Genomic DNA, 13,722 nt, shown 5'->3' on the forward strand with positions numbered 1-13,722 from the left:
CCAAGACAGTCCACATCCCATCCTCCCACCCCCACCGCGCACATCCACTCCGCCTCCTGCAGTGTCTCCCCGGCTAGTGTGCCACCCCTACCTGGTCCCTCAAGTCAGAATCTAGAAGTAGCCCTCGGGTTCCCCTCCCTCTCATGCCCCTACCGTCCTGTCCACGCATTCGGGTGGCTCTCTTCCCTGTATTCTTCAGATCGCTCCCCTTCGTGGGCTTCACTCAGACCCTCCTGCCACTCCCCTGCACCATTACAACAGCCTCCTCTCCACCTCCTGCCCCTCCCACTCCCCCCCCCTACTCCCTGGGGAGGCTTCTCCAGCATCTTCTAACCATGGCTCCCCTACCACATAAGACCTTTTGGGATTCCCAGTTACCCCAGGTGAAGCTTGAACTCCTTAGTCTAGAGGCTTCCTCAGCTCTTACATCACTTGCCCGGACTCATGGTAAGAGGAGGCATTTGGGAGTCACCACCCGACAGCACCTGATGCACATCACGAGGGGCGGCATAATGCAGTGCTCGTCAGCTGCCGAGACCACCTGAACCTTGGGCAAGTTCCTTAACCTCCCTAAGCCCCAGTCCTCTCATCCACAAAATCGGCATCATAGCCTCCTCATAGGAGGACGTGAAGTTGGAGTGAGTTTTGCGTGTGGAGCACGCAGCCCAGTGCCCGGCACTCGGTAAGCCTCAGAGGGTAGCTCTTGACCACGATCGCGTCCTCAACCCTGACATCAGCCCCTGGGATGGGGGCAGTCGTTATCCCTGCACTGCAGGTGGGAATAATGAGGCAGCATGAAGGTAAGCTACCCAGGCCTCGCAGCTTGTAAACGGCAGAGCCGGGGTTCGAACCAAAGCCCCCGGGTCAGCTGCCGCCCTGGACTGTGTCCTTTCCCATCCCTGGCTCTCCGCCTTTGTCAGAGCTCCTCAGTGTCTGGTACCCTCCCACATGCCCTTACCTGGGAACTTCCTTTTTCCCTCCCACGGGTGGGGCCCCCAGACCGGGACCCCCTCCACGAAGCTTTGGGCCCCAGGCTTGCCCATCATCCCTTCATTTCTGCTCCTTGCTCAGAATGGCTTCCTGAGGACGGCTGGTGGCCTAGTGCCTGGCATGGGGGTGTTCAGGGCTTCCAGCCCAGACCCCCCACCCCTCCGTCTGCAGCCACCCCTCCTTCCTGTTCTCACTTGTACCCTGTGGAAACCCGCGGTTCCCTGCAGGTGGCATCAGCTCCCACTTCCTCGTTGCCAGCTGTGCCCCCCGGGCCATCCTGTGCATTTTCACTAGGTTTTGGCCGTCTTCATCATTCACTCAAAAACCTTCCATGGCTCCCTATTGCCTCAAAGAGGCTGTTAGCTTTCCCTAGCCTGGAATCCAAAGCTGCCTCTATTCCTGCTCACTGGAAAGCCCTCTACAGGGGTCTGAGCACCAATTACGACATGTGTGTGGATGGGGGACGGTTCCCCACACCACCGAGCAGTTCCCCGGCACCAGCTGGGTGTCCTACAGTTCCACTCATTTCTGACACCGTCCACCTGGGGATGGCATCACTTCCCACAGGTTAAGGGCTCAGTCCCACAAGACCATGCCCTCCCCAAAACACCATGTGGCCTCCAACCCAGAAGCTCTCTGAACCTCTCTTTTTGGGTTTTTATGGAGACTTCATTAGTGGTGATTGATGAAGTCATTGGCTATTGGCAGTTGATTCAGCCTCTGGCCCTCTCCCCTCCCAGAGGTCAGGGGTGTGGGATTGAAAGTTTCAACTCTTGGGGCACCTGAGTGGCTCAGTGGTTGAGTGTCTGCCTTGGGCGAGTCATGATCCCGGGGTCCTGGGATCGAGTCCTGCATGGGGCTCCCCGCAGGGAGACTGTCTCTCTCATGAATAAATAAATAAAATCTTAAAAAAAAAAAAAAGAAAGAAAAAAGTCCCAACCCTTTAGCAACCCCCTGGTTCTCCTGACAACCAGGCCCCCATCCTTAAGTGCTTCCCAAAGTCACCTTGTTAATGCAACAAAAGACACCTTCCTGGCTCTCAGGCTTAGGAAATTCCAGGGGTTTTAGGAGCTCTGTGCCAGAAACAGTGCAGAAGACCAAGTGTGTATTTCTTACTAGAAGTCATTTCGCTTCCCACTGCAGTTTCGGGCAGGGTCTGAGGCTCCCTCTGCTCTTGCATGGCCCGCCGAGTGGGGTATGCACCTTGGCTGCAGCCAGCATACACAGAGAGAGCGCATCCTGGTCCAGACTGAGAACCTCCCACTCCTACCAGGCTGAGGAAGAGTAGGTCCCCCAGGAGGGGGGGATTTCCCAGCTGAAATCCCACAGGCAGCCTGCTGACCTTTGGCTCTTTCTGCCTGTGTGACCTTGGGAATGCCACTTGGCTGCACCAGGCTCCATCTGTCAAGTGAGGTCAGAGGCAGAGCTTGAACTTGCGAGGCCAAGGCCTGCCTCAGCCTTGAGCTAGGATTCCAGCTTTCTTTATGTTTTAGGAAACAGGTGACCGTAGGGCTGACCCCTGAGGCCTTGGGTTGACAGGCCTGTGGCTGCCTCTCCCAGAGGAGACCTGGTGAGGGTAGCTGGAGAGGCCTTCTGGTCCAGGCCCCTGGACACACCTGGCCACTTTGAAAAGGACCGGGATCTCCCCTATTCTTTCATATAAAAGCTGCAGCAGACGGGTCTCCCAGGGGCCCTTAGGTGGCCCTCCTGTCACAAACTCCCAGACCTGACACAGTGAAACACCAAGGCTAGCCTCTTACACCTGACTCTCAACTGGCCAGTCCATCGAGCCCCCCAATAACCATCCACCTCCTGGCCTTGGCAAGGGCCCTCCCTCCCTGCCGTGTCCGTCTTTCCCCAAGGGGCACCCCGTGTCAGCGGCAGGTGACATGTGCACGCTCAGAAAATGTGAACACCCTGAGGTGTCATCATGGACCAGAGCTTGGGGTTAAAAGGTGGGGGACTGTCTCTGAACTGCCTTGGGCGGAAGCTTGGCTTCGCCGCTTTCTAGCTGTGTGCCCACCAGGTGGGTTGCTAAACCTCTCTGTGCCTCTTTGTCATCATCTATAAAGGAGGAGAAGTGCGCGGGTTTATGTTAGAGGGTGATTCTTAAGATTATGTGAGTGTGTAAAGCTCTGGGAGCAGGGCCGGGCTCAAACTGAATTCTCGGGGTAGGATCAGGGTAGTGGAGAAGAAAGGGCGCACGTTCTGGGAGAGGCCGTGGCACCAGCAAGGATGCTCTTGGGCCGTGAGGCTGCTGCTGGGGTCCTCCCCGGAGGTCCGGGCTCTGCTGTGTCCTGCCTTCTGGCCCAAAGCTGGTTTTGCCTCCGCAGGCTCAGCCATCGCCTACTCGGCCTATTCGATCCCGGACGTGATGGTGGACACCACCTTCCACGACTACTACGTGACCCTGGCCGTGCTGAACACCATCGTCAGCACCGGCCTCTCCTGCTACTCCAGGTACCTGGCCACTGTGCCTCAGCGGGGTGGGAGAGGACGCTCCGTGGAAGGGGTGCTCGGGGGCCTGGGGCTCAGGCCCAGACCCGCTTCATGGGACCAGTCCTGGGCGTTTGAGGGGACTTCACACTTGCCTTAACACTCTGCTGTCACTGTCTTGAAGTTCTTACTGAGTTTGGAACAAGGGGGGGGGGGTGGCCCATGATTTCGTTCTGTACTGGGTCCTACAAATGATGCAGCTGGGCAGGTCGCTTATTCATCCTTCTTGAACCTCAGTTTGCTCATCTGTGAAATGGGGCCAACACATCTACCTGCCTTGAGAGAGGGAGGCAAGGGTTGCAGGTAACATGCCTGGAACACCTGGCCCAGAGGCGGTCAACGGGCAACCTGCTAACAGTGACTGCGTGGGCCTGCCTCTTAGGCACTCGAGCTCTCACTGGTGGATGATATTCGGGTGGCTGCCGCGTCCCCCGGGGAGCCTCCATGGCTGTGAGTCTCACCCACGTCACCAGCTCTGAGTCACTCTGGTGTCCCCCTTTCACTCAAGAAAGCCTCATTGGAGTGTTAACACAAGAGACATTGTTTTGGGGCTAATGACTCTAGTTGACTCAGCTCTTTGTAAAAACAAACCGCCCACGTTTCTGCTTCCCTAAATGATTTAGGAAACCTCTCAAATGGAGGTATTGGGGTGACACCCCCGTCTGGTTGGTGCCTGGGTGCTGGGTGCTCCCTGGGGCTGGGAGCTCTCGGGGTGGCTTAGGAAAGGGCCCATGGGGAGGCTGGCAGGTTGCACCCAATCCTGTGCCCCCGTCTCCATCCCAGGGAGCCAGTTGGAATCTCCCCACTGAACCCCATTGAACTCAGAGAATTACTATTCCTGGCAGCTGTCCACTGTCCCCTCCCTGGGAAGAAAGGGAGTGGGAGGGGAGCTTCTGTAACTTCTCTGAGGTGACCGTGGCTCCACCTTTCCCTAGGGTGACGCTTGGGTTCCGTGGGACCGAATATAGGCAAGTTTCACAAACTTGACAAACCAGGTTCTCTTTAGAAAAAATGGAAGGATAGATTCTTAAAGAGCATCAAGGATATTTGCCCCAACTCGTCTTCCACTTGCCTGTCTTGAGACAGGTTGGAAGCGTGGAGATGCTTTGCGTGGGAGAGAGTCTCATTTCTAGGCTCAGTGTCAACACTAGGGCTTGTTCATCCCACGAAAACAAGCCTGGGGGTGGGAGTGGAGGGTGAACTCTCTTCCCTCTCCGTGGAAATGCAGAGTCCTCCAAAAGCCCCCCAAAAAACATAGGATCTGCCTGTTCGGATAGAATCAGATGTCACAGGCTTATTCTCGTCTCCTCCCTGCTTCCTCAAGGACTCCGTCGATTGGAAACTCTTTCTGGAGCTTCAAGGGCTGCACGGGTGAAGGAGAGGAGGGGGTGAGACAAGGTGTAACACACACAGAAAAGTAGTCAGGATGCCAGCAACAGCCCAGGAGAGATGAGGCATGCCCCAGAGGCACGGGGCCCAGCTGTGTGGACACACCTAGCCCTGGCCCCTGCATGAGTCATGATCCTGTTGCTTAGCTCCTGCTGGGCTGTGTAGCTGTGCTGTTTGGAATTTAGGATTGGAGGGAGGTGAGCACTGTGGGCTGAGGCGGCATTGAAGGCTCCCTCAGGGTTGAAGAAACGGCCTCGGTTCATGATCCAGGACTGTTTTCCTAGGAACCCTCAATGCAAATATGCTGTCTTTTCTTTTTTTTTCTTAGAACTTCCTGAGTCACCTATAAGCTACCAGGGTAGACTGTTTTCTTCTGGCTAGAAATCTATCCTTGGTTAATAATCAATAGGTCTTCTGGATGTGGCATGCCTGTTACCTTTGGACAGACTTGCTTGGCAGAGGAGGCTGGTCAGGAATCTCTTGATGCCTGAGTTTGGAGGCTACTCCCTTCTCAGTGAAATGGATTATTTCTGTTTACTTCTAGGGCACATCCTTCCATCTATCCAACCACTCATCCATCTACCTCCTTATTCACCATGCCCCTGCCCACCCACCACCTATCCATCCATCCATCCATCCATCCATCCATCCATCCATCCACCATCCCCTCTACCCATCTATCCATCTATCTACCCATTCACCCATCTACCTACCCAACCATTCACCCATCTACTCATCCATCTATCCATCCACCATCCCCCTACCCATCTATCCATTTACCTACCCATTCACCCATCTACCTACCCAACCATTCACCCATCTACTCATTCACCCATCCACCCATCCATCCATCCACCATCCCCCTACCCATCTATCCATCTACCTACCCATTCACCCATCTACCTACCCAACCATTCACCCATCTACTCATTCATCCATCCATCCATCCATCCATCCATCCATCCACCATCCCCCTACCCATCTATCCATCTACCTACCCATTCACCTATCTACCTACCCAACCACTCATTCACCCATCCACCCACCCATCCATCCTCCCACACATCTGCCTACCCATCCATTTAGGTACTCACCCACTCACTCATCCATTCATCCAACCAACCCAACCAACCAATCACTCAGCATTCCTTAAATGCCCATCATACTCCAGGCGTCATGTTAAGATCTGGGAATACGAGGAGGAGAGAGGCACAGCCCTTGCCCCAAGAGAGCACCCAGGGCAGTAGTCGAAGCAGCCGGCAGACCTCGTAAAAGCCCAGGTGGAGTCATCGTTTCCTCTCAAGGCCAGAGGAGATGGCATTTAGAGTATAGCATTAGAGAATGTAACTTATACAAATAATGATAATGTAAAATGACACCCGCTTGGATACACAGAGTTCTGCAAAGTGGTGCTAGGACTGAGTATTTTAGCTGGGAAGAGGGAAGGGCCTTTTGGACAGAGCAAACAGCCTGGACAGGGTGAGGGAGCTGGAGCAGATGGCCCTGGGAGGCAGCAAGGGGCTTCAGAGCCTGCACTGCGGGAGGAAGAGAGAGGATCTCCAGCAAGTGCTCGTGTGTCCTACTGCGGACCTGTCCCCACTGGCTCCTGAAGGCCAGTGGTCTCTGTGGGAGGACATTCCATGGGCTCCTCTTCCGAGCTGAGGGGCTTCCAGGTGTGTTAACGGCTGCTGGCGCGGGGGCTGGAGGAACAGGGCCAGAGGTGGCGGAGTAGGGTGTCCCATCTGAGGGCTCTCCGGGTTCCCATCTCGCCTGGTCCTCTTCCCCTTCATGTTTTCATTCCCTTCTTCATCTTCAGTGTCTGAAGAGCGGGAAAGATGGTTCCTGCACAGCGAGGGATTTGGCCTCGATTCACTGCAGGAGAAGCAGGTGGAGGGGAGGGCCAGGCCCCCCGGAGTCCCGGATTTCAGGGGCTTGCTGTGTGGCCTCTGGCTTCAGTGTCCACATCTTAGGGCATCTGAGAAGAGATGTCTGGGTTGTCTCTGGTTTGGTTGTTCTATGATGCCAGGGCTTCAGAATCTTTCCCAAGATTTCTCTCCTTGCCTTCCTCCTCCCCCAAGCCTCCCCCTGCCCCTGCCTCCTGCTCCATCAGTCCATGGCGTGGCTGGGAGCGACAGAGAACCGCCACCTCCTGCCCAGAGCAAGAAGCAGCCCACAAACCCCATGATCTAAGTGGCATTCATTCCATTACTGTACGTGTCCTTAAGGTGAAGCTCTACATAGAGAACCATGGTCTCCCTTGACTGTTTCTTTGGTCCTTATTACTGTAGAATCTAGTTCAAATGAATGTTCCAGAAAACTGCTTTCTCCTTGTGTAACATTTGAGAAGGGAGATGAGAGAATGCATGACCTTTCTGTGGCTCCCGGAGCAAGGTGGGATGACGGAGACCTGGCCTGCTCCTCCTGCTGGCCGCCCAGAACCTACAAAGGGGTCCTCAATCCCTTAGGGACATTAGTCACTCAGAGTTTCCTGTACATCGCAAGTCACGTAGGCTCTTTATTCACCCATGCAAGGCGGCCAACAGTTGTTTTTTGTTTTACAGAGGGATTTTTGTTTTTTGGTTGTTTTGTTGTCGTTGTTATTGTTTTTTGTTCTTTTTTTTGACAAATACTTGCTCAGTGAAATGCCCTGTGGTCAGTGCTGTGAGGGAGAGAGGTGATTTCCATCCTAGGTGGAAAGCGAGCTGCACCGGGAGAGCCATGCTGTGGCAGGGGTGCTGTGGCAATTCAGAGTGGCAGGACCAGGCCCCGGGACAGGGTTTGGAGGTCAGAGCTGGACACAGCTGGAGGCTCGCAGTGGCCCTGACACTTCTAGGGGCTGCAGGGCTCAGCCACCTGACGGTGCTACTGGGTAGGGCCAGGGACCAGCATGTGGAAATGCCCACATTCCTGCAGTGTCACCCACACAATAAAACAGCCATAACCACACACGCACACCACACCCACACCTCTCTGCACACCACACACGCACACGCACACGCCTCTCTGCAGTAGAATGTTTCCAAAGGCTCACTAGTTTCAAGCACTGGTTCCAGAATTTGCTTGCAAATCCTGCCGGCTTTGTTGCAACACGATTTATCAGGTTTTTGAACAGACTGGTACCGCATCGACCCTCTCCTGGTGGAGGCTTCTGCCCAAATCCACTGTTTCCTGCCAACCTGGTTCTAGGCAGACGAGGCTTGACCCCCTGTAAACTGGTCTCTCCGCTCTGCGGTGCAGGGACTGTCTTACCAGGTGGGGCTTTGGAGACTCGGGGGCATCCGTGCTTTGGAGGATTCCGGGGCTCCTACCCCCCCACCCCTTCCCGGACTCTCTGGCTGGGGCGACATCCTGTGGCTACCCGTGGAATTGCACCTCGGTAGGGGGAGGCCCCTCTCTGTGGCTGCTGCTCCTTCTGCCTTTTATTTCTCTGTTGCTGTCTCTCTTCTGTTCTGCTGTTTCTCCTTTTTTTCCCTGTAGACTCGGCTTTGCAGATGGAGAGGCTGGTTCGTTTGCCCCTGGGGAAGCACTTTATCAGGCCGGGCGAAATGTTGTCTCAAGTCACAGGAAATCCATGGTTTGGGGGATGGCCCTCGCCAGCCAGAGCCAGCTTTCTTCCTGTGTAAGTGGTCACAGAAAGAGCGTGTTTTCATGGAGAGCCTCTCCTAACCCAGGAAGGATAGGCGGCGGCAGTGCATGGGGAAGGAGGGAGCGGGCTTGTGGTTGGACTGGGTTGGCCAGGGTAGGCTGTGGAGGTGTTGAGACAGGCTCTGGCTGTGGGGGCAGCGGGAGTGTGTCCCATTTGCGCCCCGGGGCAGAGGGGGTACGGGCAAGGATGAAGGCTGGGTAGTGGTCCGAGGCCTGCTCAGCCTGCCGAAGGGGTCGGGGTCTGAAACTTGGAAGCCGGACGGCCCTGAGTGTAAATCCTAGCTTTGCCTCTTCTCGGCTCATCGGACTTGGGGCAAGTCACCCAGAACCTGTCCGTTCCCTCCTATTCCTGTTTTCCGGCACAGCATAGCTGTAAGGTGGGGAAGGGGACAGAACAAATCCCGCTGCACACATTTTACTAAAAGCTGCCACGTAGCGAGTGTGCCTCTGTGATGTGAGTGAGCTCCTGGCAAGTCTTGTTTCATCAGATCCTTGCACCAGGCCCGTGAGGGGGTACAGCCATCATCCTGGTGTCCCACATGAGGCCTTGGAGGTGCACAGGGGTTATATAACCTGTGGGGGCCACACGTTCACGAGGGTGGAGGCAGGATTCAGACCCAGGCTGTCCAGGCCAGACACGGCGTGGGCATCGTGGCGCGGTGCCGCCTCACCTCTCCCAGGGTTGGTGGTTTACTCCCAGGCCGGGGAGGGGGGGGGGGTCTCATTCAGGGGGATGATACATTGAGGTCCCTTATTTCTCTTCCTCCTTTTCCTTGAGCTTCTCTTCCTTCTCTACCCAGTGCCTGCCATGTGCTTGTCTGACTTAGGAAAGGGTCAGGAAAGGAGACACATGCGGACATGGGCCTTGAGAGAAGTAAGCTTATCGCTGGAGGCTGAGGGGGGCTTCTCAGGGCCCACAGCGGGTGCCTCTTACTCTGGAGCAGGGACCCTCCACTTGGCTGTGCTGAGGGCTGGGCACGACACACCAGGCTAGGGGGTCTTGGGGTCCCCTGACTGCTTAGGGGCCGATGTGGGAACGTCTGCCATGTTCCACACCAAAGGGTACGTGGAGCAGAGGGCTTGGTAGTCAGGTGACTGCCCCGGCTGTGGGGACAGGAGTGATGCGGCCAAGGGCAAAGGGCCTGGGCTGTGGAGCCACGGGTGGTGGTTGGTGGAGGAAAGGGTGGGCTGTGGGCTGGGACAGGGAGTCTGGGCAACTGGGTTGGGGTTGGAGCAGTGGTGGGACCCAGACCCATCCCCGTGGGAGAGCGAGCTGAGGGGTGGGGGACCATCAGGGCCAAGAGGGCCCAGGTGCCTCCGCTGCCTGCCCCAGAATGGCCCCCCCACCAGCCTTGGCGCCCCGACTCTGCTCATCCACCCTTGTGGGGGCCTCTGGCCTCGCGCTGCAGCCCTGTGGGCACCAAGGGAGGACCTGGCCCTCCCACAGTACCCCCTGGTAGTGGAGTGGGGCCTGCCCTGCCCCTCTGCCTGGATGGCCTCTGGGGTCCTGAGCCTCCGCCACTGAACCTGGCTCAGGGACTGTGGAGACTCTCTCTGACCTCTCACGTCCTCCTGGTACCCCGCCTGTGCCATCTGTGCTGCCCACACCCCAGGCTGCCAGGCCCACCCCGGCTGGAGGCCCCAGCCAGCCGAGGCCCATCGCGCTTCGTCCGGGAGGCCCTACTGTCTCTGCCACAGTCGGCACCACTCAGTTTATTTCATTTTATTTTATTTTATTTTATTTTATTTTATTTTATTTTATTTTATTTTATTTATTTTTTTTATATTTTAAAGATTTTATTTATTTATGATAGACCTAGAGAGAGAGGCAGAGTCACAGGCAGAGGGAGAGGCAGGCTCCATGCCGGGAGCCCTACGTGGGACTCGATCCCGGGACTCCAAGATCGCACCCTGGGCCAAAGGCAGGCGTCAAACCGCTGAGCCACCCAGGGATCCCCGGCACCACTCAGTTTAATGTTGGCTCCGTCTTTGGACCAGAGGCAGGTCAGGGTGTTGAGGAGGAAGAGGGGGAGAAAGGCCACATTTACTAGGTTTCCCCAGGCCGGTGTCCCTGTGTGTGGTCCCAAGGATTCCAGAAAGCTCTCCAAGTAGTTTAACGCTTACTGGAAGCAAGGGCTTCTGCACAGCAATCACCTGGGCAGCTCCAACTAGTTAGACATCTCGTCCTTCACAGACGTGCTGGGCCCAGGAGCCTACGTGGGGGGCGGGGGGGAGGCGTCTCCCCATCTTGTTTTTACTGGACTTTGAAAGGCTCTTTGCCAGTTCAGAACTTGCTTCTTGAAGGGCTTTTCCAGCCCGGTCCTCCTTGGCTTCGTTGGACACCACTACTTCTTGTGCTGCGGCCCCAGGAGATGGCCACCCCCGAGACCTTTCCGCCTGCTGCTGTCGGGGTGGGAGTGATGCACAGGCCGGTGGACAAGCCACCGGCCTCAGGAGGAGGTTGCACAAAACACTTGCCTTCCGTTGACCTGCCCTCTGCTCTTCGTAACGTCCGTGCATGTATGTAATTTACTGACACTGTCTCCATTCCCACTTCTTCTCCCCTTGCCCTTCCTGATTTAGGTTTCTTGAAATCCAGAAACCCGGGCTCTGTAAGGTGCTTCGCGTCCTCGCCTTTGCTTATCCCTACACGTGGGACTCCCTCCCCATCTTCTACAGGGTAAGGGCCCGGCTCTGGCTTTCCTCTGCCTGCTGGCAACACCAGGGAATCTGTTGTGTCCTGAGCTGCTGGGGGTCAGAGCACCAAAATAATGTATTAATGTATTAAAACAGACTGAATGTAGAAAGCAGATATTACAAACTAGTTTCCACTAAGCCATACATTAAAGCTATTTGCATAAATGTAAAATAAGGTCACTCATTGCTTTTTTGTTTTGAAAAAGTTGTTTTTCTTTAGATCACTGCAAGTCACGGAGTTGAGACCTGGGGGCTCCCTTAATAGCATGTGCAGAGTAGTTAGGAGACAGTAGGAACACAGAAGCCCTGACAAACCATAGGAGATGCCTCAATGGCCAGCACCGACTGGGGGCTCAGAAGGAATCTTGGAGGGCTGGGCAGAGGAGGCAGCCTGGGGTTTAGTGGAGGCGCCAGGAGAGTAGGCTCTGGAGGCAGATCTCTAATACGTACTCACAGCAGGACTTTGGCCAAGTTAGGTACAATCTCTGTGCCTTGTTTTCCCTCATCTGTACAATGGGCACAGTAACAAAGCCTCCCTCTGTCAGGTTGTGGGGAGGATTACATGAGGGGAACATAGAAAATGCCAGCTGCTGGTAAGTGTCCAGTAAATGCATTGTTATGTGTTCTCATTAATTAACATACTAGTAGCAAAGAAAAAAGTATCAATGAAGGTCTTAAGGATAGATGGGGATTAGAGAACACAAAAGAAGAGGGTATAGGAGGGACACAAGAAGGGGGTGAGTCCAGGCACTCTCAAATCAGATGGACCTGAGTTTAAATCCCAGTCCCACTGCTCACTGGCTGTGTGACCTTAGACAATGCACATAACCTCTCTGAGCCTCAGTTTCCTCATCTGTAAATGAGGCTGACATCCCCTCCTGCACCGGGGGATGCTCATCAAACCCGCAGATCTGAAGTCTCAGCAATGCCTGGCATAGAGCCTGCACCCACTGAGTAGAGTTGCCCTCCCAGCCTGAGGTTTGATGCACGAGGCAGGAATGGAAGAGGAGGGCCAGAGCTGGCTCCACCTGTGTGGGCCTGGGGAGAGTCCCTGGACTCCTTCCTCGAGGACACAGAACACACAGAGGACACCAGAGCAGAGAGCAGAGCCCGTCCCACGCGCCACCAGATCGCAGAGCAGAGGTCTGGGTTCTCACAAACGCGGTGAGCTCCTGGCACTCACTGCAGCGGACGGTGGGCGGTGGGGAGGGGCGGTCTAATCCTGAAGGGCCATGCTGATGAGCACCCAGGTTCTGGAATCAGCCTGCCTGGACCCAGATCCTAACTTCGCTGCTCATTAGTGGTTTGCACATCACCCTCTGGCCCGGCTTCCTCATCTGCAAAACGGGGAACTAGAGTCTGCCCCAGGTAATTGTTGAGGCTCTGATGAAATCACGCAAGGGTAGGGGCTGGCCCAGTGCCCTAGGTAAGTGGCACCGGCTGTTGCTATTCATAACAACAATACAAAAACCATACTTAACTCACAAACAGCATAATGGCCGTAATTAATACATTTTGATGACTCAGAAGGCCTTCCAGGGATTTCTAGGCCTTAAAGCCCTAATTAGGAACCTGAGACTCGGTGATGCTCTGGTCAGCAGTGACTTCAAGGGTGAATAGACCACTTCTTACTATACTTCTATTTTACCCCTAGACAATAGAGCACCAGTAGATCTAATAGGGTTTTTCTTTTCCTTCCTTTGTTTTGGTAACTAAATAGCCCAAAAGGCTTTATGAGCATTTGGAGGATTAAAATACAGTTGCCTTGGGTCTCAAATGATCGCAGTCAGAATGGGAATTCTGCTCACACCGTCCCCGAAAGCTCCCTTTCTAAGCCACAAACCCGAGGAGGTGAGGGCCTTGGCCTGTGGTATCCATACACGTGCTCAGAGATGTCTCCTGGTGATAGGAGGGGACAGGGCCTCCCCTCAAGACCCGATGTTTCTCTAAATGCCTGCAGCTGTTCCTGGTGCCCGGGGAGAGCGCACAGAACGAAGCTGTCTTGTACCACCAGAAGCACACGGCCATGACCCTCCTGGCCTCTTTCCTCTACTCTGCGCACCTGCCAGAGCGCCTGGCCCCTGGACGCTTTGACTACATCGGTGAGTGCGTGGTGGCCCTGTACCCTGTCGTCCTCCAACCCAGAGAGGCCCACCCCCGACCCCGTCGCTGACACCAGTGTGTGCGGTGTGAAGGGGATGCAGGGGCAAGGAGAGGAGCTCTTCCACAGGACCCTGTTGGGGCGCAGTGCAAGTGGAGGCAGGATGTCTGTAGCCAGCAAATGGCAGTGGAGGATGGGGGGGGAGGATGGAGAGCAGGTGCATCTAGGATTCTAAGCATTCCTGTGGGTTACAGGGACTGGGGACCCCATTGTTAGCCAGAACATGAAATCCCATTATTAAATGGACATTGAAGGCAGCCCTGGAGGGAACGGGATAGACAAAGTACAATTGGCTCTGAGGCTACCAGATGGCAGGGCCATGCTAAGGAGGGGGGGAGAGTGTC

General features: G+C 55.3%; 1 protein-coding gene across 8 annotated transcripts in view; it reads left to right on the forward strand.

Annotated features, from left to right (window-relative positions):
* PAQR5 (progestin and adipoQ receptor family member 5) overlaps positions 1-13,722 on the forward strand; it is a 70,120-nt gene that overhangs the window by 49,882 nt on the left and 6,516 nt on the right. For all 8 annotated transcript variants that reach the window (XM_038580831.1, XM_038580830.1, XM_038580832.1 and 5 more), the window contains 3 exons: positions 3,324-3,450; positions 11,104-11,200; positions 13,178-13,319. In XM_038580831.1, the coding sequence (XP_038436759.1) occupies positions 3,324-3,450; positions 11,104-11,200; positions 13,178-13,319 (366 nt within the window). The remainder of the gene's footprint in view (positions 1-3,323; positions 3,451-11,103; positions 11,201-13,177; positions 13,320-13,722) is intronic.

The sequence above is a fragment of the Canis lupus genome, chromosome 30 (genome assembly GCF_011100685.1).
Source record: "Canis lupus familiaris isolate Mischka breed German Shepherd chromosome 30, alternate assembly UU_Cfam_GSD_1.0, whole genome shotgun sequence".
NCBI lineage: Eukaryota > Metazoa > Chordata > Mammalia > Carnivora > Canidae > Canis > Canis lupus.